The 24,918-nt window shown below is 44.2% G+C and overlaps 1 protein-coding gene across 5 annotated transcripts in view; it reads right to left on the bottom strand.

The window, feature by feature from the left end:
• The window catches only part of LOC133153764 (ubiquitin-conjugating enzyme E2 L3), a 77,431-nt gene that overhangs the window by 27,688 nt on the left and 24,825 nt on the right, over nt 1–24,918 (bottom strand). For 3 of the 5 annotated variants that reach the window (XM_061277853.1, XM_061277854.1, XM_061277855.1), the window contains exon 4: nt 4,178–4,341. The exons of 1 other annotated variant lie outside the window; for it this stretch is intronic. In XM_061277853.1, coding sequence (XP_061133837.1) covers nt 4,178–4,341 — 164 coding nt within the window. Of the gene's footprint in view, nt 1–4,177; nt 4,342–17,906; nt 18,053–24,918 lie in introns of those variants that run through there. One more of the 5 variants, XM_061277857.1, reaches the window with a different exon arrangement.

Raw genomic sequence — 24,918 nt, 5'->3', positions numbered from 1 at the left:
CCAAAGACTTTAAAAATGGGACCCATTGCCTCCCTGCTTGGCACTCAGCATTAAGGGTTGGAATTGGGGGGTTAGGTCACCAACTGATTCCCGAGCGCGGCATCGCTGCTACTCACTGCTCCCCTCTCCCCCAGGGGATGGATTAAAATCACATGGGGATGGGTTAAATGCAGAGGACAAATTTCACCACACCCAGATGTGTGTGTGACGATCATTGGGACTTTAACTTTAACTTTAATAAGTAGCGTTTCTTTTCATAGTTTGGGTGGGGGGTCGACTTATGAGGAGCTACTTATGTGAATTTTTTCAAACATTTTCCCCCTCCCAAAAAAAAAAAGTGAAACCGCAATAAACGAACCGCGATGTAGCAAGGGATTACTGTAATTTGAATTTCAAGTGACGTCAGCAGTGCGGCGCGGCGGTTGTTTACAAAAAGAACAAAGATTGATCACGGGATGATGAAGATGACGAAGGGCCCCACGTACTACCGGCATCATTAGCGGCTTTGTTGTGACACAGAGGACGAAGAGTTTAAAGGAATTGGAGTGACACAGAAGGTTTGAAAAACGATTATGGCTTTTACACACGCGCAGTCCTACTCTACGGAGCTCTCTTTCACCTCCGTGGATAGAAGTCGGGGGCCGGTGCTCGGCCGGGTGGCTGTCCGGGGACGGTTGATGGGGCTCGGTCATGGCTTTTACTGCGCCCGGTCCTATTCTATGGATCTCTCTTCCAACTCCGTGGCTGGAAGTCCACGCCGCCACACGCCTAGAAGTTGGTTTTGTTAAATAAAGAGTTGTTTACCAAACCCACGTCTTTCCTTGTACTTTGTTAACGCTACAATATAGTTATATACTAGATCTGTGGAATAACGACGAGGCTGACGTCAGAGCGCACGCGCGGCGTTGTTGACAAAGTGTTAACAAAGGACAAGGAATTTCATCGATGGATTTAATGATTTAGAGTGCACAGATGGTTTGATAATATTATTAAGTATATAATAGTTATATGATATATCCCCTCCATGAGTCGTCACCTTATTGTGGTGGAGGGGTTTGCCTGCCCTTATGATCATGGGAGCCATGTTGTCTGGGGCTTCATGCCCCTGGTAGGGTCACCCATGGCAAACGGGTCCTAGGTGAGGGGCTAGACAAAGCACGGCTCACACTAGCCCCTCATGACGAATAAAATATATGGATCTCGTTTTCCCTTGCCCGGACGCGGGTCACCGGGGCCCCCATCTGGAGCCAGGCCTGGAGGCGGGGCTCGAAGGCGAGCGTCTGGTGGCCGGGCCTTCGCCCATGGGGCTCGGCCGGGCTCAGCCCGAAAAGGAAACGTGGGTTCCCCTTCCCATGGGCTCACAACCTGTGGGAGGGGCCAAAGGGGTCGGGTGCATTGCAAGCTGGGCAGCGGCCAAAGGCAGGGACCTTGGCGGTCTGATCTCCGGCTGCAGAAGCTGGCTCTTGGGACATGGAATGTCACCTCTCTGGCTGGAAAGGAGCCCGAGCTGGTGTGCGAGGCAGAAAAGTTCAGACTAGATATAGTCGGACTTGCCTCCACGCACAATTTAGGTTCTGGTACAAGCCCTCTCGAGAGGGGCTGGACTCTCTTCCACTCTGAAGTTGCCCACAGTGAGAGGCGTCGAGCAGGTGTGGGTATACTTATTGCCCCCCGGCTGGGCGCCTGCACATTGGGGTTCAACTCGGTGAACGAGAGGGTAGCCTCCCTCCGCCTTCGGGTGGGGGGACGGGTCCTGACTGTTTGTGTCTATGCACCAAACGGCAGCTCAGAGTACCCACCCTTCTTGGAGTCCCTGGAGGAAGTGCTGGAGATGCTCCTTCTGGGGACTCCATCGTTCTACTGGGTGACTTCAATGCTAACCTGGGCAATGACAGTGAGACCTGGAAGGGCGTGATTGGGAGGAACGGCCCCCTCGATCTGAACCCGAGCGGTGTTCTATTGTTGGACTTCTGTGCTCGACACGGATTTTCTATAATGAACACCATGTTCAAACATAAGGGTGTCCATGTGTGCACTTGGCACCAGGACACCCTAGGCCGCAGTTCGATGATCGACTTTGTAGTCGTGTCATCGGATTTGCGGCCGCATGTTTTGGACACTCGGGCGAAGAGAGGGGCGGAGCTGTCAACTTATCACCACCTGGTGGTGGGTTGGCTCAGATGGTGGGGGAAGATGCCGGTCCAACCTGGCAGACCCAAACGCTCTGTGAGGGTCTGCTGGGAACGTCTGGCGGAATCCCCTGTCAGGAAGAGCTTCAACTCCCACCTCCGGCAGAGCTTTTCCCACGTCCCGGGGGAGGCGGGGGACATTGAGTCCGAGTGGACCTTGTTCCGCGCCTCCATTGTTGAGGCGGCCGACCGGAGCTGTGGCCGTAAGGTCATTGGTGCCTGTCGTGGCGGCAATCCCCGAACCCGCTGGTGGACACCGGCGGTAAGGGATGCCGTCAAGCTGAAGAAGGAGTCCTATCGCGCCGTTTTGGCGTGCGGGACTCCGGAGGCAGCTGACAGGTACCGGGTGGCCAAGCGGAACGCGGCTTCGGCGGTTGCCGAGGCAAAAACCCGGGCGTGGGAGGAGTTTGGCGAGGCCATGGAGAATGACTTACGAACGGCTTCGAGGAAATTCTGGTCCCCCATCCGGCGTCTCAGGAGGGGGAAGCAGTGCAACGTCAACACTGTTTACAGTGGAGATGGCATGCTGCTGACCTTGACTCGGGACGTCATGTGTCGGTGGGGAGAATACTTCAAAGACCTCCTCAATTCCACCTACACGCCTTCCATTGCGGAAGGAAGGCCTGGGGACTCTGAGCCGGACTCTCCAATCTCTGCGGTCGAAGTCACTGAGGTAGTTAAAAAACTCCTCGGTGGCAAGGCCCCGGGGGTGGATGAGATCTGCCCGGATTTCTTAAGGGCTCTGGATGTTGTGGGGCTGTCATGGCTGACACGTCTCTACAACATCGCGTGGGCATCGGGGACAGTGCCTCTGGATTGGCAGATTGGGGTGGTGGTTCCCCTCTATAAGAAGGGGGACCGGAAGGTGTGTTCCAAAAACAGGGGAACTACACTCCTCAACCTCCCTGGTAAGGTCTATTCAGGGGTGCTGGAGAGGAGGGTCCGTCGGGAGGTCGAACCTCGGATTCAGGAGGAACAGTGGCTTTCGTCCTGGCCGTGGAACAGTGGACCAGCTCTTCGCCCTGAGCAGGATCCTTGTGGGTGCATGGGAGTTCGCCCAACCAGTCCACATGTGTTTTGTGGACTTGGAGAAGGCATTCGACCGTGTCCCTCGGGAGGATCTGTGGGGGGTGCTTCGGGAGTACGGGGTACCGAGCCAAGGTGCAAGTGCAAGCCCCATCAGCGGCGCGCACCCATTGTTGACAAAGGACCATCGATGGATTTAATGAATTGGAGTGACACAGATGGTTTTATAAACGTGTTATTTATGTAATAGTTTTTTTTAATAACTCTGAATGTTACGTCAGGCCCGTTCTCAGCTCTTCGTTTGTGTTTATGTCACGTTAGCATACCTATCGTTTAGCCTGTTGTTGTTCGTTCATGTCTGTTTTTGGTGTTGAATTTTGTCGAATAAATTTCCCCCCGAAATGCGACTTATATATGTTTTTTTTCACGTTATTGTGCATTTTATGGCTAATGCGACCTATATTCCGGAGCGACTTTTAGTCCGAAAATTATGGTATTTGTCTATATGTGATTGCTTCTGTGCATTTGATGGGCTGTAGTTTGCAACATTGTCAAGGTAAAAACACTGGATAAGACTCACTATTTGTGAAATGTTATGGCATATACCTAAATGCTCCAAATGCGATGTAGATGTCAAGTGCTCTGGCTTCTGACTGTGGCTCGGTTTTTAAGATTAATGTTGTGAGTGATGAAGAAACCCATAACTAAAGTGAGGGAGCCAGTAGATTGAGGTGGAATGGGACTAGCTATAAGGGGTTGAATATTTTGAGTGTCTGAGCAGGCTCGTCATGATTAGCAAGCTGCTTAGAGCTAATGCTGACAATTAGGTTGGCTACAACCTATGCTATCTGTTCTGTCCTGCCTGTTTACAGTTAAACTATTCTGTTCTAGCTGACCTACAGGTCCCTCTAATGGGGAAAGCAAGGGTATAAGAAGGGTGAAAGTGGTGCACGAAGCCATACCTTTAGTTTAATCAGCCGGAGATTTTGAGAGCGAAGATAGTTGATAAGCTGAGCAATATCAGGCAATATCCAAGCAGTGGTGTGGCTCAAGATGGTAAAAATCGCAGCTTTTCTGGTTGTAAAACTTAAAAATTGTCTCCAAAAATTAAAACTAAAAACATAGGCTGCAGTTAGATGGGATTAGAAAAGAGTTAGAGAATAACGAGAGTTACAGAATAAAGTTTATATATATATATATAGTATATAGTATATAGCAGGCGTCCCCAAACTTTTTCCTGTGAGGGCCACATAACTTTTCTCTTCTCTGATGGGGGGGCCGGTGTCAGTTTGTAACAGAAAAAGTGTGACGATCGTAGGGGAGCTTAAAAAATGTATTGTTTTCCAGAAAGCCACACATAACCAAATAACGGTTATTTAATAACCCTTTCCTGGTTCTTCACAGAAAAAAGGTCAGGAAACAAATAATAACACTATTAATGAATTAAATAATAACTAAATAACCCTCTCTGAGTTCTTCACAGAAATAACAGGAAATAAATAACTAAATAACTCTCTCTGGGTTCTTCATAGAAAAAAAAGCCATGGAACATTAACTTTCTGTTGTGCCATGCACAATCTTAACAGATAAAAGTTCAGCTCAGTTGTCAGAGCAGAATCTCTCTGACACATACGAGCAGTCTCTTAAAGTTCTTGTGTTCCTTCCTTATATAATCCTTTTGTAGGTTCCAGTAGGCTTGTAGACACTGCTGTCTTTTTTGTTAAAGTTTGCTAGTGCGTCATAGTCTGGAGTAAAATTTGTTGTGGCAATTCTTAGGCGAGATCCGAGGTGTTGGTCCGTTTACCTCGATCTGTGACGGGTTGATGTTGACGTTCATGTGGCTGAACATCACGTAGCGTACGTCGAGCCAAATTGGCCACTCTCTTTTAAACGCTCGCCACTGTGTCCACCTTGCTTTTCCTTGGGCGACTCATTTTAATGGAAGGATTCCAGGGGAAGGTTTGTGGGTGGCTTTAGCGCAAAACTGCATCTGAAACCTCAGCGCGCGAATAACAAAAATGCTGTCGTCACAGCCCACACTCTAAATTCGGGACTGATACAAATAGAGCGCGAGTGCGCCATGTCTGTACTACTGAGTACGTACACGCACTTGCGAGTGTGCGCCAAGCTTTCTGACACGGCTTCCGGTAGTAAATGCGCAGGCGAGCGCTTCCCCATCTACTGGGGAAACGCAGTCATTGCAGGCAAAGTGACCAAAAAAAAAGTTTAATAATGCAATTTGTTCAGGGTTGGGGAGCCGGATTAAACGCCGTAGTTTGGTATATAGTATATGAAGAGAGGTTGTGCTCTCTTTCCCTTTCCAAGGATGACCGCTCAAACCAAGAAAAAAAAATCTTTACCACTGTAGGCATTTACAACTGTTGTCATCTCTTTGTCACTACGGATGGAAAGTCCGTGAAAAAGTTCAGATCATCACAAACCCAAAAACAGCAACGAGGTGCAGTGTGGGAATGACAATCAGCAGGCAGACCAGTAGTAAGTATACAGTCCCTGACAGAAGTTGTCACTTATCCATGTTGTAGAAACAAAAGCTTATAACCTGAGTAGCCATATGAAAGGTAAAACTCTCCCGAATGAGGTGTGATGTATGAAAATAAATTTGCTTCACAGTAGAAATAAAACGGACTATTTAATGAACACAGGTCAGATTTTGGCAAAACAAACATTTTGTTGCCTTGTCATACAATCCACCCAATCCTAGTTTACAGCCTCACCTAAGATCACTAATTGATCGGTTAATTAGTAAATCAGCCATCTATGTATAGACCTAATTTAGATGTCTAAAATTGGTCTATGTATAGACCTAAAATAGTCTAAATTAAAAACAAATATTATCATATTTCGAAATTTTAAAGTCTCAACCAGCTGTGAGTTGTATAAATAATGTACAGAAGTTGTTTGGCTTTGTTTTTAACAACCATATTGATCCGTATAGATCCAATCCATGTGAAGTGGTTATTTCTGTAAACTGACAGACGTATATTTTAGGTTATTCTATAGACCTAAAATAGACGTCTAAATTAGGTCTATGTGTAGACCTAAAAGACGTCTAAATTAGGTCTATATATAGACCTAAAATAGACGACAAATTTAAATCCATTAAATATGAAATATTAAACCATAAACTGTAGGTTATATAACTAATGAACAGAGGTTGCATTGCTTTGTTTTAAACAACCATTGATCCGGGTTAAGTGCGGTTATTTCTGTAACCTGATTGACGTCTATATTAGGTCTATTTGTAGACCTAACTCAGATGTCTATTTTAGGTCTACACATAGACCTAATTTAGACGTCTACTTTAGGTCTATAGAATAACCTAAAATGGATGTCTACCGTTTTTTTCCGTGTATAGTGCGCCCCCATGTATAGTACGCACCCCTAAAAATGGCATGCTGATGCTGGAAAAAAGCTTGTACCCATGTATAATACGCACCCAAATTTTTTTTTTTTTTTTTGAAGTCCCAATGATCGTCACACACGCAGGGAGGCAATGGGTCCCATTTTTATAGTCTTTGGTATGGTCTTAACTAGGCTGGATGTAATTTTTTTTGTTGGCGTTGATTTCTCCGACTGCCCGTAAACGCACCACCGCGCTCCGTGCGCACACGGGAAAGAGGCGGCTCTGTATGGGAGAGACGTTGAAGAGGAATAAAAACACCCTTGGAAACCAAAACTTGCCCCTCGTCGTGACTCGGAGCCTCAACAAATGTTTCGGATTTGTGTAGGGTACATTGTGACAGACAGCAAACTAGCAGGTGATCGAGCGAGCGTCTGATACAAGAGCATTGCGGTCGTATGGAGCGTGTTTGAAGTGAACAGCAGAGACGAAAGGAACAAGGCAAAGTGTTGTGAAATAAAATATTACCTGTAATACGCATTTTGTTATTTGCTGATTGAAACTGCTAATTAAACTGTGAATTGAAACTAATAGGTGGAGAACTCAACTCTCGCTCTTTATAGAGCTGACGTGTCTTGCGCATCCGTTCTGCGCATCTGTAATGGCGGCCTCCGTATGATACCCGGTGTGCGTGTGTGCGCGTGTGTGCGAGAGCGAGAGAGAGCGAGAGAGAGAGTGCGAGAGAGAACGCTCAACCATAGCGCGCCGCCGACCGCGCATTATTGTGACAGAGCCGTCGCTGAAATTTAGAAGATATTTTTAAAGTCCTGATGTACTTTCTAAAATTTAAGTGGACCTCAGTGCGCACTGCGCAGGGAGCTTAATTTGGTGCGGTCGCGCAACCGCAGCGCGCCGGGCGCTCACTGTCGCATTGCTTAAAGAGCGCCTTTGTGTTTTAGGATGAACAGCAGAGACCAAAGGAACAAGGCAATGTGTTGTGAAATAAAATTTTACCTGTAATACGCATTTTGTTATTTGCTGATTGAAACTGCTAATTAAACTGTGAATTGAAACTAATAGGAAGAAAACAACTCTCGCTCTTAATATAGCTGACGTGTCTTGCGCATCCCTTCTGCGCATCTGTAATGGCGGCCTCCGTATGACGTCCGGTCCGCGATGGAGATTAAAAACAAACAATATTTGACAATAACACACCATCAAGGATTGCACCATCGCATCAAACGATGTGTCGTCAATTATGTATTTTACTGACTAAGTGTGTTGGCCAGGATGGCTGAATGCGATGCGCGATTGACAACAAACAAGAAGAAAGGTGAGTTTTATTTCGGGGGAGATTTGTCATGTCTCGTCCCCAGTTTTGCTATGTGTCTAGGTTGCCATAGTTTCTGTTCGCGTCGCCCCTCTCTTCCTGTGTCACCTCAATCGATGTAACGTGTTTTGTATTTAAGTCCTGTCTGCCCCTCGCTCACCGTTGGATCATTGCATGTGTTACTGTCATTCTGTTTCTGTCTTTGGTAATGTCACCCTGTCTTTTTGTTCCACGACTTTGTCGGTCAGTCCTGTTGTTGGTTTTGTTGTACCATGACTTTCTTTAAAAAGAAAAAAAAAAAAAATTAAAAAAAAAAAAAAATTAAAATGTTTTTTCTTTGTACCCATGTATAATACGCACCCCAGATTTTAGGACAATAAATTAGGTAAAATTTGCGCACTATACACGGAAAAAAACGGTATTTTAGGTCTACACATGGACCTAAAATAGACAACAAGATTAAATCTATTAAATATGAAATATTAAACCCAAAACCATTCTGTAAGTTGAATACATAATGTACAGAAGTTGTGATGGTTTGTTTTGAACAACTATTGATCCGTGTGAAGTGTGGTTATTTCTGTAACCTGAGGCCAATATTAAATCCATCCATCCGTCCATCCATCCGTCCGTCCATCCATCCATTTTCTATACCGCTTGTCCCCACCATCAGATATGAAATGTTAAACCCTAAACCAGCTATAAGTTGTATAAATAATGTACAGAAGTTGTATTACTTTGTTTTAAACAACCAATGATCCGTATGAAGTGTGGTTATTTCTGTAACCTAATATCGTGCGCACGCACACACACACACACACACACACACACACACACACACACACACACACGCGGAAATCGAACTCACGGTGTCGGCACACAAGACAACCAAGTGCACCCTGACACCATCAGCCACTTCCAACCAGCTGTAAATTGTATGAACAATGTAGAATGTTGTGTTGCTTTGTTCGAAAATTTCCGCTTGGAGGCATAAATTGTGCGCCACCGTAAAAAAACAAGAAGTAGCGTGCACAGCAAGTAAAGTCATCTTTGAAGTTCGAGGCGAGTCAACGCCTGTTGGTTAATCTAAAAGACAAAATAAAATAAAAAAACACTAAGAAGGCTGCTATGACTTAGGTTGTTTTATTTACCTGACATGTTTTGGCATGTACTTTGGCCTAGTTGCTTTAGTTTTAATAATTTGGAAGAGAAGAGCTTCTGACACAAACGTTAATGGGTTCTGAAAGTTAATGGTAGCTTAAGTGAATTTGCTACAAATTCCAAAAAGATTTTTTCATGTCATGTATTTGTAATAGTTTTCTTAAGCAAATAAAATCTCAAGTGTATAAAATATTTTTGAAAGTTTATAACCAGGGCTGTGGACTCGGTTCGGACTCGGGGATTCAGACTCGATCGGACTCGGTCATTTTTGCCGGACTCTGACTCAGTGCTGATTTTGACCGAGTCCACCGAGTCCGACAATAAAAAAAAAAAGAGGCAAGACGCAGCCAGAGAGTGTCAGGTTACAGTCAGCGCGGTAGGAGTTGGAAGAAGCATTTAAACTAAAAACTCCACCAAACTCGTCGTAATGACCCGTGATATATGTTATATCCTTACTATTTTCCAGGTTCTTAGATAGCAAGAATAGGTCGGACAACGACGTGAATGATAACTGCTTTATTCCTTACTCACAGTGCGTTCACAGGGCGTACCACAACAACACAGAATGCGCCCATCCCACTTCCGGGGTTTTTCTACTACGGAATTTGAGTTAGCCCAAAATACACAACATCTCTTCCCCTCTTACAATGAACGTGCTATATGCACCTATAACTTGACATCTTCAAGATCTATCAATAACTACCATTAAACAATTATCATATATGGTCAAGACAATTATGACAATATTCCCATGAAACCTTAACTTTGGGTGAGCGTGGACTACCTCGAATTATACCAAATTATAGCAAAAAAACGATGTCGTACGGCGTCGTACGGCGTCAGCACGGCGTCAGCACTATGCTACTATTTATTGTTTTCAATAAAAACATGAAGAACTCACGTTTGCGTCAGTCAATTTTAATTTCTATAAAGAATTATTCTCATTTGATGTCTTTAAATTCATCCGCGTTCTGCCATTGAAGCGGGGTGCATTCAAAAACCAGTCGTACAGACGGAAACGTTTTGTGATCAAATCTTTCATAACGAGAATGATTTGAGTGAATTTATTTGAATGAATAATTGAGACGAAATTTCAGTTCTGAAGGCTCCTTTTGTCCCAAGCAAAGTGACAGATGGTGGGGAGGGGGGATAAAAATTGTAAAATCAATTCACTCAAATCATTCTCGTTATGAAAGATTTGATCACAAAACGTGCGTGGCTTTTTCTTAAATGAACACGTTTGACATTGCTATCGTGTCAGCTTTTAATTATATTGCGCATGTTAAAGCAAATTAATAAATGCAACAATATTCATTTGCTTTGAAAATACCTGAGTAATAAAATAAAATGGATGGATGGATGAATGATGATCACAATTAAGTATAAAGTCTCCTTTGTAATATATACTCCTTGTAGCCTGTACCCAAAAAGAGGAGTTCCTTTGCAGAGGTTTATGCAAAGAGCTCACGTAATTATATTGTTGCGTTTTGGTGAAGTGATTGAGTGTTGCGTTTGTACGACTGGTCTTTGAATGCATCCCGCTTCAATGGCAGAACGCGGATGGCATCAAATGAGAATAACCCTTTATAAAAATTAAAATTGACTGACGCAAACGTGAGTTCTTCATGTTTTTATTGAAAACAACATAATGCTGACGCCGTACGACATCGGTTTTTCGCTTTCCAAATAAGGGGTCGCCACTAATTATTTGTGTTTAGATAAATGTCTGAGCTATAATGGTGTAATTAATGATTAAAACTTGAAAGTATCTGTTTATTGTATTTGTTTATACGTTTAATAAAGACAAAGCAATCACAAAACTGTTGTAATTATTTAGATTTTGATCTAAATTAGCCTTGAATAAAGACTAAGCAGTCACATGAATTAACAGAAAAATGGACAGCCGGACTCGGACTCATGGCCAAGAGGCCGGACTCGGTGCAAAAATCCGACCGAGTCCACAGCCCTGGTTAAAGGTACTGTGATGTGGTTTCTAAAATATCAATTTTTTGTCCCTTATCTTTAACTGTTCATGTACACCGTATTTTCTTGACTACAAGACAGTTTTTTTCATAATTTGGCTGAGGGGGGGCGACTTATAATCAGGAGTGACTTATTTGTGAAATTATTAATACATTATTACTTGATCTTTAAAACATTACTTAGTAGTATCCAGGGATGAGAATGGCAAATGTGAAAAAGCAGGAAAAAGTAGCGGTGGGGGAGGGGGGATCTGTCATATTAAGTTTGTGTTTGTGAGGTTGTTTCTAATCGTGGACATCATCTCATGTATCTGGTAAACTGTTTCTTTACTACGGTCATTCTTCAGCTCCTTTTCCTGTCGAGTGGCATTACAATCAAACAGATCCTGTCAGATTCCTGTTTTTTATATATATATATATATACACATATATATATATACATATATACACATATATATATATACATATATACACATATATATATATACACATATATATACATATATACACATATATACACATATATACACATATATACACATATATACACATATATACACATATATACACATATATACACATATATACACATATATACACATATATACACATATATACATATACACATATACACATATACACATATACACATATACACATATATATATATACACACATACACACACACACACACACACACACACACACACACACACACACACACCGTAATTTTCGGACTATAAGTCGCTCCGGAGTATAAGTCGCACCAGCCATAAAATGCCCAAAAATGGGAAAAAAAAACATATAAGTCGCTCCAGAGTATAAGTCGCATTTTGGGGGGCAATTTATCCGACAAAATCCAACACCAAGAACAGACATGAACGAGCAACAACAGGCTAAACGAAACGGTATGCTAACGTGACAAACACTAACGAGGAGCTGAGAACGCGCCTGACATTTAAAAAAAACTATCACATAAATAACACGTTTATAAAAGCATCTGTGTAACTCCAATTCATTAAATCCATCGATCGTCCTTTGTCAACAATGCGTGCGTGCCGCTGACGGCTCTTGCACTTCAAACGCCGCAGTTCAAATTATTCCACAGGCCCATACAACGATATATAAACTATATTTTAAATAATTATCACATAAACAACAATATCATCAAACCATTTGTGTCACTCCAAATCATTAAATCCATCAATCAAGATTCTCGTCCTTTATGTCATCCTGGTGACAGAGGACATGTCCAGAGGATATGGCGCTTTAAAGTGTTAATTACTTTATTTGATTTTTCTCTATATTTTTCTTGTTTTGAATATGTTCAAGATAAAGATATCAAAGCATGTGAAGTGATCAACTATACTAAAAATAACATGTGAAGTGGTCAACTATACTTGTAAGTGATGTGTTAATGATCAAGTAGAAATTTGTGGAAAAAAAACACAAGTTGCTCCTGAGTAGAAGTCGCCCCCCCACCCAAACTATGAAAAAAACCGCGACTTATAGTCCGAAACTTACGGTATATATACAGTGCCTTGCGAAAGTATTCGGCCCCCTCGAACCTTTCAACATTTCGCGACATTTCAGGCTTCAAACAAAGTGTGTGTGTGTATATATATATATATATATATATATAATATATATGACACACACACACACACACACACACACACACACACACACACACACACACACACACACACACACACACACACACACACACACACACACACACACACACACACACACACACACACACACACACACACACACACACACACACACACACACACACACACACACACACACACACACACACACACACACACACACACACACACACACACACACACACACACACACACACACACACACACACACACACACACACACACACACACACACACACACACACACACACACACACACACACACACACACACACACACACACACACACACACACACACACACACACACACACACACACACACACACACACACACACACACACACACACGTATGTATATGCCGTCGCGGCGGGCGGAGGAATGCTCGCGATTCGTTGAGGCCAACATTGCCCGTCCAGCTGGCCGGCCGCTCCCCCCATATACAAAATAAATAATATTCTCAACGGCTTTACACGATTCACGAAAATACTTTTGACGGAAAATACACAGAAATCCGCGGATCCGCAGAAAATTCTCATCCCTGAGTATCGTTGATCACTTCACGTTATGTTCACTTTAAACCGCATTAGGGCGCACTAGGCCTGTGGAATAACTGGAGCCGCCACTGACAATGAGTTCCATTCACTGACCGTATAATGCAGTGCGTCCTGTGTGTGGATTAAATACAGAAAAGACCCCGGAATTGAGTCTGCATCTTTTAACCCGAAGTCAAAGTATTGTCAATTCCTTCACATGTCAAGACATACAAAGAGATCGAAATTGCGTTTCCTACTATCTCACGGTGGAGACAAGACTTATTCAACCAATTGGTCCACAGACAAACAAAACATTCACGTAAACAATACAAAAAGTAAACATAAGGCAGATACAATGAATAAATAAGAGCAACTTGTGTAGCGCCTTATGGTGCGGGAAGTACCTTATATACCTTATTTTCCGGACTATAAATCGCAGTTCTTTTATAGATTGACTGAGGGTGCGATTTACAATCAGGAGCGATTTATATGTGAAATTACTAACTCATTATTACTTGATCATTAACACATTACTTACTAGTATAGTTGATCACGTCATGTTATTTTCACTTTAAACCACATGAGGGCGCACTAGGCCTTGGAATAATTGGAGCCACCACTGACAATGAGTTTCATTCACTGACTTCTGGAGTTAGGAGTTGTTTATAACACAGAGGACAGAGATTGACAACGGACGAAGATTTCGAAGGATTTAATGATTTGGAGTGACACGGACTGTTCGATAAACTTATTTATGTTATAGTTATTTGATATATAGTTTATTTAGTGTAGCAACTTGTGTATTGTTAGAGTTCAGTAGTTTCTGATTGTCTAGGGAGGCCGTGAAGGCACCAGGGGCGAGGAGATGGGAAGAGCGATCCGGGGCGCTTTGTTAGAGCACACACGGTGTGTTGGCTTGTGTTGAGCTCTTGTTTTGTGAAATAAAGAGCCGGTTACCAAACCCATGACTTGCCTGGTACTTTGTTAACGCTACAATATGTTACATGGATCTGTGGAATAATTGGAGCCGCAACTGACGACGAGTCTGACGACAGCACCGAATGTACTTCCGGAGTCTGCACCATTTTTTTTTTTTTTTTTAAGTGACACTGAGGACGAAGATTTTGATAGATTTACTTAGGGCTGTGGACTCGGACTCGGTCGGACTCGGTCATTTTTGCCGGACTCGGTGCTGATTTTGACCGAGTCTACAGAGTTCGACAATAAAAAAAATACGTTCAATTTTATTTTCATCATGCTGCTGAGAATGCGCGTAGGAATACTGTCCACAGCCCTGCTTACGATCAGCCACATGGAGTTGCACTTAGGCTAACGTTTACATTATGTACCTTCTATGTAACTTCTCCGGAACTTCTCCTTAACGAGTCAGAATGGAAGAAGCTTGAGACCTTGGCCACGATCCTCAAGATGCCATACGATGTCACGGTCATGCTCCAGTTGGCCTCAATCACCCCCGGCAGCTTTCTCAAGGAGTGGTCGGCCTTGAAGGCAGCGTTGCACAAGCAGCCCCCTCTGGCTTCACCAATCGCCAATTCAATGGAGCAACGAGAGGACAAGCTCTTCGACAATGATTTTTTTCTGGCAGCCGTCTTCGTCGAAGCACGTTACCGCATTGTCCTCACCGAAGAGCAGATGGAGCGCGCCAAGAATGGCCTCCGTGCCGTTGTGAGCCGAATCCGGTCTCGTACCCACCAGCCCCTGGAGGGGCCGTCGATGGAGGCCGAGGTTGATGGCTCCACATCGACGGAGGAGGATGAGTTTGAAAAAGAACTTGACAGCATTGAGCGCCGCCGGCGTTTGTCGGCCGCCACCTCGCCAACCGACATAGATGAAGAAACTGGGGCAATGTTGGCACTTGGTCGAATGAAAGAGAGCCCATTTGTTACAGCTGATCGTTATACGTCCGGCCTCAAGGCAGCGACTCGGACACTAACAGCAATGCCAATCAGCCAAGTCAGCGTAGAGCGCCTGTTTTCCGGGCTCAAGTTTATCATGTCTGATCAGCGCGGCGCGATGAAGGCTGACTTGGTTCAGGCGATTTTGTTCCTAAGAACAAACTCAAGTCGTTGAATTGAAACTTGAAAGTATCTGTTTATTGTATTAGTTTATATGTTTAATAAAGACAAAGCCATCACAAAACTGTTGTAATTATTTAGATTTTGATCTAAATTAGCCTTGAATAAAGACTGAGCAGTCACATGAATTAACAGAAAAAATGGACAGCCGGACTCGGACTCGGTGGTCAAGAGACCGACTTGGACTCGGTGCAAAAATCCGACCGAGTCCACAGCCCTGGATTTAATGATTTGGAGTGACACAAATGGTTCGATAAAATTGTTATTTTTTTACAGTTATATAGTTTATATATAGTTATATGGGTCTGTGGAATAGTTTGAACTGCAATTTACATCAGCAGCGCGCCGCACACACTTCCGGGTCATAAGTGTTTAGGGCCTAAACCAGGGGTCGGCAACCTGCGGCTCCAGAACCGCATGTGGCTCTTTAGCACTCCCCGAGCGGCTCACTGGAGCTTTTGCAAAAATGTGTAAAAAGGGAATAAAAAAAAAAGTTGCTTTGTTTTTTTGTTTTTTATTTAATATGTTTTTCAGATGGTAATCATGCCACAAACATTCTTATGCTGTAAAAATGTATGTACTGTAATTTTCTGACTTAAAGTCGCTCCGGAATATAGGTCGCATTAGCCATAAAATGCACAATCGCGTGAAAAAAAAACATATATAAGTCACATTTGGGGGGAAATTTCTTTGACAAAATCCAACACCAAGAACAGACATGAACGAGCAACAACAGGCTAAACGATAGGTCTGCTAATGTGACATAAACACAAACGAAGACCTGAGAATGGGCCTGACGGAACATTCAGTTATTAAAAAAAACTATTACATAAATAACACGTTTATAAAACCATCTGTGTCACTCCAATTCATTAAATCCATCGATCGTCCTTTGTCAACAATGGGTGCGCGCAGCTGACGGCGCTTGCACTTCAAAATATTCCACAGGCCCATATAACAATATATACGTAAATTAGATTTCAAATAACTATTATATAAGCAATAGTATTATCAAGCCATCTGTGCACTCTAAATCATTAAATCCATCGATCAAATTCCTCGTCCTTCGGCAACAACGCCGCGCGTGCGCCCTGACGTCAGCCTCGTCGTTATTCCACAGATCTACTATATAACTATATTGTAATGTTAACAAAGTTCAAGGAAAGATGGGGGTTTGGTAAACGGCTCTTTATTTAACAAAACAAACTTCCAGGCGTGTGGCGGCATGTACTTCCAGCCACGGAAGTGGAAGAGAGCTCCATAGAATAGGACCGGGCGTGCGTAAAAGCCATGTCCGAGCCCCATCCACCGTCCCTGGACAGCCACCCGGTCGAGCGCCGGCCCCCGACTTCAATCCACGGAGGTGAAAGAGAGCTCCGGAGAGTAGGACCGGGCGCGGGTGAAAGCCATAATAGTCTTTCAAACCTTCTGTGTCACTCCAAATCCTTCAAATCCTTCGTCCGCCGTGTCACTTAGAAACAAAGCCGCTAATGATGCCGGTAGTACGTGGGGCCCTTCGTCATCTTTGTCATCCCGTGATCAATCTTTGTCCTTTATGTAAACAACCGCCTAAAGAGAAATGTACTTTCGGCAGTTTGCAAACATATTTTATTAAGGCTGCGTTAGACATATCTAATCATATCAATATAATTTCTAGTAGTAGTGTGGTCGCTTAATAAGTGGAAAGGAATGTGCAGACTACATGAATTTGTTTTCTACAAAGTACTGTGGAACAGGAGGTCCAGACAGGGAGGACATCTCAAGGCCGGTGAGGAACGCGAATAACAACTCGTCTTTGTGGTCCAGACACCTGTGCTGAGCAGGGGAAAAACCCAAACGAAGAGGAGATGACCATCGACACCACACAATATTTTGCATGCTAGAATATTCATATTGTGTTTCTTTAAAACTGGGCCACCCGGAAGAATGTGTTGTCTTTTGGTGGTCACAGAAGGCACACGAGTTTTTGTGTTAAGGACCCGAGACTCAGGGGCCTGTATTAGCTTCCTTTGTCAGGATTAAACAATTGGTAAATTCAGCCTAATTGATCTACTGGTCTTCTCTTTGACAGAACGAACTCGCAAAATTGTTAGGTGCGACAGTGTGTGGATTTGGACATAACTCTTGTGTTAAGTGTTGATCGCAATTTGGAGTCAGATCAATAACTAAAATCCGTAGCCTAACAATTTCTTGGTGACCCCGACGTGATGTCAAGAGAAGGGTAATTGACTTAACTCGTGGTCTGTATCCAAGTCACCGGACAGTTTGTCTGGGACAGCTGTCTCTCGGTCGGCGTACCATTTGGGAATAAGGAATAAGCGCACAACGTTGAGCTGGTACAACGTCTCCCAAACCCTGAGCTCATCAATGATAAGGTAAACAATTCGAATACCTGTTACTATATGTCGAAATTCTGCAAATTGAAAGAGGAAATTTAAGAGGAGACTGTTGTTCAGATCAAATAAGGTGTGCAAGAAGTTAAGTTACATATACGGTGAATAAGTTTGGAACTTACGTGTGTAACGTGTACAGTAAAGTCAGGGACTTACGCGTACTAAGGATAGGTCAGGGACCTAGTGCTTCGTCGTGGCGGACAAGGGTGCGGTGACGATTGTATTCAAATAGCTGAGGTGCTTTTGAGATCCCCGAGGAGAAGTGAGGCCTCCTCAAAAAGTATCCGGTAGTAACAGTTCCTCCTGTGAGAGACCAGACCGCTAAAATATCCAAAATGTGCAACCAAATTGGGGGGAGTGTGTGTGTGATGAGAGGAATGAATGGAGTGAGATTGAGACGAATGTATGCTGATGTGGAAGCGCAAATCGTGAGAGATGGATTCGAATCCCTTTGTCTGTGTGTTCTGTGTATGTGCGTAATCTCTGTAAAAGTTTGTGTCAGTCTGTTGTCATTCATCTGAGCTCTGTGTGCGCACTTTGTGTATTGGCGTGCGGATGCGTGTGTGTGCATGTGCGGTTGTGTGCACGCTCGGTGTGTGTGTGCGTGACCAACAGTGAACGTACATGATTGAAACTGAAACTGGCACTAATGTTTAACAGTTTGCAAATAGGTGCTCGTGCACGTGCAGCATTTGCAGAGCGTGAAATCAGTATCAAGGTGAACAAAGCAAGACTAGAAGCCAGCCTCGATGCCTTGCAGTTGGAAAGAGAAGCTGCAGCTGCTAATGCCCAGGCAGAAGCTTTAGAGGCAGCAGCGGAGATTGAGGAAGAGGAGCTCCGTAGCAAAAGGAGCTTCCCTGTCGTGGAGCAAGACACACAAGAACGCGTAAGCGAATATGTTCGTGACCAAACTACACATTTTGACAAGCTCCCTGAACCTGTAGTCTTCCCAGAGACCGCAGAGCGATCTATTGAGCCTCACCTTAACGCGCCAACACCATATGTTCACAAAGAAGAAGAATATATTATGAAAGATTCTTGGCCAGCCCCACCTCAACTTCAACAGAGACCAACATCACTTCAGAGTTCTCAGGCAATACATGAATCCAAATCATCAGTCCAACCGCACACCCAAGAGAATTTCCAAGTCAAAAGAGAGAAAGACACTTACAACACCAATCCCACATCCAAGCTAACTTTCCCAAAGTACTCTGACACATCTCACATGTACCGAACCAGTCCAGAGTCTTCAGTTATGTTGGACATGGCAAAGTACCTGGCACGCAAAGAACTTGTTTGCACGGGCCTATCAAACTTCGATGATCGTCCTGAATCGTACAGAGCATGGAAGTCCTCCTTATTCAACACGATCAAAGATTTGGATCTGACAGCTAGTGAACAGTTGGATCTGCTTTCAAAATGGCTTGGAAAAGAATCATCTGAACACGTGAGACGTCTGAGAGCAGTTAACATTGGCAACCCAAATGCAGCTCTACGAACAGCTTGGGAAAGACTTGATGAATGTTTTGGCGCTCCAGAAGTCATTGAAAATGCGCTTTTCGCAAAGCTCGACAACTTTCCTAGAATCTCGAATAAGGACAGCCAAAAATTAAGGGAACTTGGAGACCTTTTAAAAGAGTTATTGTCAGCAAAAGAAGATGGATACCTGTCAGGCTTGGCATTCTTGGACACTGCTCGTGGCATAAAACCAATCGTGGAAAAATTGCCATTCAACCTGCAAGAGAGATGGCTTTCTCAGGGATCAATGTACAAGCAAGATCACAAGGTCAGTTACCCGCCTTTTTCTTACTTCACCTCCTTTATCTGCTACCAAGCTAAAACAAGGAATGATCCCAGCTTTACCCTTTCTGGAAACAACCTAACATTTGAAAGAGCAATGCCGAAACATAAAGCTCCTAGAACAGTGGTTTCAGTACACAAGACAAAAGTTTCTACTGATGTTACACAAGATGAAACAGCTTCCGAAGAGGACGTGTCGAAGCAATGTCCAATCCATAAAAGGCCTCACCCTTTAAAGAAATGTCGGGGCTTCAGGCTAAAAACTCTTGCAGACAGAAAAGCATACTTAAAGGAACAAGGCATTTGTTTCAAATGTTGCTCATCATCCTCCCACCCAGCTCGTGATTGCAAAGCACGACTGAAATGTGCCGAGTGTGACAGTGAAAATCATATAACGGCTCTTCACCCTGGTCCACCACCATGGGCAGCTAGAGTCTCAAATTCCCCGAAGAATGATGGCGGGGAGTCAGAGTTGGAGGAAACCACGAGAACGCCAGTCGTAAGTCCTCTGTGCACCAAAGTGTGCGGGGATCATCTCAAAGCAAAGTCGTGCTCAAAGATCTGCCTCGTTAAAGTATATCCCGACAATCAACCAGAGAAAGCCGAAAAAATGTATGCCATGCTCGATGACCAGAGCAACAGATCTCTAGCTCGGTCACAGTTTTTTGACATCTTCAAAATCGAGACAGACGCATACCCTTACACCCTCAAAACATGTGCTGGCTTAGCCACAGTCTCTGGCAGGAAAGCAACCGGCTACCATATCGAAGCAGTTAATGGTGGCGTTAACTTGTCGCTGCCAGAACTCACAGAATGTGACGATTTACCAGACAATCGTGACGAAATACCAACTCCAGAGGCTGCTCTCCACCACCCCCATCTAAAAAGTATTGCCAACGAAATCCCAGCCTTGGACGACAATGCCCAGATCCTTCTTCTGCTGGGTAGGGACATTCTTCGCATTCATAAAGTGAGGCAGCAGATTAATGGTCCTGGAGATACTCCTTTTGCGCAAAGACTTGATCTTGGATGGGTGCTGGTGGGCGACGTGTGTTTGGGAAAAGTCCACAAGCCTATCATTCACAGCTACAAAACAAATGTACTAGAAGATGGAAGACCTTCGCTGTTCAGGCCATGCACGAGCCACATCAATCTCAAGTAAGCGACCAGTCCCAGTTTCGTCAATGGTCTTTCTCACAGTTCACCAGATGACTCGCTTGGCCTTACAGTTTTTGCAAGGACTGACAATGACGACAAGCGAGCCTTCTCCATCGCAGATGAAGAGTTCATCAAAATAATGAATGATCAAGTTTTCCAAGATGTGTAACAGCTGGGTGGCACCTCTCCCTTTCAAGACACCCAGACCTCCCTTATCAAACAACCGAGAGCAAGCTATGACCCGCCTTTCATCTCTGAAACGCACTCTGGAACGGAAGCCAAAGATGAAAGAACAGTTTGTCACCTTTATGCAAAAAATCTTTGACAACAACCATGCTGAACCAGCCCCTCCGCTACAAAAGGGAAGAGAATGTTGGTACTTACCAATGTTCGGAGTCTACCATCCCAGAAAACATGGACAAATCAGAGTTGTGTTTGATTCTAGTGCACAATCCAATGGCCTCTCACTCAACAATGTCCTGCTCACCGGGCCAGACCTGAATAACAGTCTCATTGGAGTTCTCATTCGCTTCAGGAGGGAGAAAATAGCTGTTATGGCAGACATCGAACAGATGTTCCATTGTTTTGTCGTAAGAGAGGACCACCGAGATTACTTGCGCTTCCTCTGGTTCCGAGAGAACGACCCCAGCAAAGACATTGTCGAATACCGGATGAGGGTACATGTATTTGGCAATAGCCCTTCCCCAGCCGTGGCCACCTACTGTCTCAGAAGAGCAGCCCAGCAGGGAGAACAGCAATACGGGTCAGACACCAGACACTTTGTGGAGCGAGATTTTTATGTCGACGATGGCCTGGTCTCAACACCCACCGAAGAGGAAGCAATTGCTCTGCTGCAAAAGACTCAAGCTTCTCTGTCGGAGTCAAACTTGAGACTCCACAAGATCACGTCTAACAGTGTTAGAGTCCTGACAGCATTTCCAGCAGGGGACCATGCTAAAGACATTAAAGATCTCTATCTCGGAACAGAAACGGCGCCCACCCAAAGAAGTCTTGGTTTGAGCTGGGAAATCAAAATAGACACTTTCACCTTCCAAGTGTCAGTCAATGACAAGCCATTCACACGTCGTGGGATTCTTTCTACAATAAACAGTCTTTTCGACCCGCTTGGCTTTGTTGCTCCTGTGACCATTGAAGGAAAGTCACTATTGAGAGAGCTTACTCTTGAAGGAACTGAATGGGACGTTCTTCTTCCCCAAGAAAAACTTAAAGTGTGGGAAACATGGAGAGATTCTCTTCAGGAATTGCAACATCTTCACATTCCTCGTGCTTATACCACCACTTCTCCTTCCAAGGCAAAGCAAAAGGAGATCTGCATCTTCTCTGATGCCTCTACAAAGGCTATTGGTGCTGTCGCATACCTCAGAACAACTAACGAGGATGGCCAGATCCACGTGGGCTTCATCTTAGGAAAAGCCAAACTTTCTCCTCCCAGCGAACCCACCATTCCCAGACTGGAACTTTGTGCGGCAGTGCTAGCTGTAGAAATGGCTGAACTCATCGTTCAAGAGATCGATCTTCCACTTGACGCAGTCACCTTTTATTGTGACAGTAAAGTGGTGCTGGGATATATACATAATCAGTCAAAACGTTTCTATGTGTATGTCCACAACAGAGTTCAAAGGATCCGGCAATCCACAGACCCAAAGCAATGGCGGTACGTGCCTACGGAACACAACCCAGCTGACCATGCCTCCAGATCGGTTCAAGCTTCCATCCTCACACAAACCAACTGGTTCACAGGTCCAGCCTTTCTATACAAACCACAAGCAGCCACTGAGCATCAACAGTCATTTGAAATCATCGATCCAGACTCAGATGTGGAGATCCGACCACAAGTAACAAGTTGCGTGACGGGCCAAAGAGACAAGCGCTTCGATCCTAAGAGATTTGAAAGATTCTCATCTTGGAAGTCCTTGCAAAGAGCGGTGGCAACTCTTCTCCATGTAACTCGTTCTTTTAAGTCAACAGACCAGGATGTCACTGTATGTTCTGGATGGCACCAGTGTTCAAAGCCTCACAGTGTCGATGAGTTGTCAAAATCATCTGAAGTCATCCTTCGTGCTGTACAAAGAGCCTGCTTTTCTGAAGAATACGACTCCCTCTCCAAGGGGCAAGACGTTAACAAGAAAAGTTCATTGTCAAAACTAAATCCTGTTATAGCCCCAGATGGCTTGTTGAGGATTGGAGGGAGACTGAAGCTGGCAGATCTCAGCGATCCTGAAAAACATCCAATCATTCTGCCAGGTAAACATCATGTGTCCACATTGCTCATAAGACATCATCACGAACGGGTTGAACACCAAGGCCGAAGTTTCACAGAGGGCGCTGTACGAGCCGCTGGCATTTGGTTGATTGGTGGTAAGAGACGCATAAGCAGTATTTTACATGGATGTGTCACCTGTCTTAAACCGTGGAAGAAGAGAGAGGCAGAAAATGTCGGACCTTCCCCAAGAACGGTTGAGCACTTCACCTCCCTTTACATACACTGGTGTGGATGTCTTCGGTCCCTGGTTTGTGACAGCAAGGCGCACAAGAGGAGGCTTAGCTCAAAGTAAACGATGGGCTGTTCTGTTCACATGCTTGAGTACCCGCGCCGTCCATATAGAGGTGATTGAGTCCATGGATACTTCCTCCTTCATCAACTCCCTGAGAAGGTTCTTTGCAATCCGTGGCCCTTCTCAACAGCTACACTCAGACCGTGGAACCAACTTCATTGGTGCTTGTAAAGAGCTGGAGTTTGAGAAGGTTCTGAAGGAATCAGAGGTCCAAACATACACCAACAGTCAAGATTGTTCATGGCACTTCAATCCACCACACTCCTCACACATGGGTGGTGCGTGGGAACGCATGATCGGAGTCGCAAGGAGGATTTTGGATTCAATGCTGATGCGTACTCACTCCTCAAGTTTGACCCATGAAGTCCTGTGCACTTTTATGGCAGAGGCGACAGCCATTATCAACTCTAGACCGCTTGTTTCTATTTCATCTGATCCAGATGCTCCTCAGATACTCACACCGGCAATGCTCCTTACTAACAAACAAAGTGTTCTACCTCCAGCTGGGAAGTTCACCGACAAAGACTTGTTCAAGCAGCAGTGGCGCCAGGTACAAAGGTTGGCTGATCAATTCTGGAGTCGCTGGAAGCGCGAATACCTGCACACTGCAAGTTCGACCCAAATGGCGGGAATCGAGACCTAACATTGAAGATGGGGACGTCGTTATGTTGAAGGACAGTAAAACGTGTCGTAACGACTGGCCCATGGCCCTTGTGACTAAGACCTTTCCTGGACGTGATGGAAGAGTTCGCAAGGTCGAGATCAGAGTTGTTAAAGATGGATCCATGAACAAGTTCTTTAGACCAGTTACAGAGATTATTCTGCTTCTGAAAAGGCAGGACTGAAACATTTAACTGTAGGTTGTTTTAGTTCAATGTGTGGCATCTTGTCAGATACCAGGCGGGGAGTGTTCTGCCCCGAAACTTGTCTGTTTGACTGTATTATATTGGTTTATATTGCGTTTGACAGATAGACTTTTATTTTGAAGGCGATGTCTAGCAGGAAGTCGGCCGTCGGCCATTTTTGTCGTAATCACAACAAGCCGTGTGCAGCTAGTGCTAGTTAAGTGTTCATCCATGGTCATCCTTGTTTCTGTTTGTGCCTTCGACATCATCGTCTGTAAGTTTCCATTTATACTTTAAAGCTCTATCATATTTTCGTATTATTTATGAGGAGTCTTTATTGTAAGTATGAATGTTTATGTCGTATTTTTTCCGTATCGCTTTTCAGTTTTACTCCATGTTTTGGGAGAACACTGCAATAAAAAGGAGCTTTGGAAGCTATACCCTGACTCAGTGTCTACCTTAGCAGGAGTTAGGCTTACTGCTGAATTGGTGTTAGAAACACACACAAGGAGAGCAGGAAATGGGTCTTAGGAAAACAGTTGGGCCGTGGCAGCAGTGGTTTATGGCAGGACGCTAGACATTCGGCCCAAGACAGATAGAAAGAGGCAGTGAGAGAAGAGAGGGGGGCTAACTCGTAAATAGTGAGGAGATAATTGCTCAATTGATGGGGGGTTAATAATTATCCAAATTCTAGTCACATGTTTTGAGGGACCACAGCAACAACATTGTATTTGCAGGCCATTAATTTAGTAGGTGATGACAGTCTAGATAAGTAGACTGTTTTATCAAA

The sequence above is a fragment of the Syngnathus typhle genome, linkage group LG5, assembly GCF_033458585.1.
Source record: "Syngnathus typhle isolate RoL2023-S1 ecotype Sweden linkage group LG5, RoL_Styp_1.0, whole genome shotgun sequence".
Taxonomy (NCBI): domain Eukaryota; kingdom Metazoa; phylum Chordata; class Actinopteri; order Syngnathiformes; family Syngnathidae; genus Syngnathus; species Syngnathus typhle.
The sequence above is the reverse complement of the archived record's forward strand: the minus strand, read 5'-3'. Positions and strand labels throughout refer to the sequence as shown.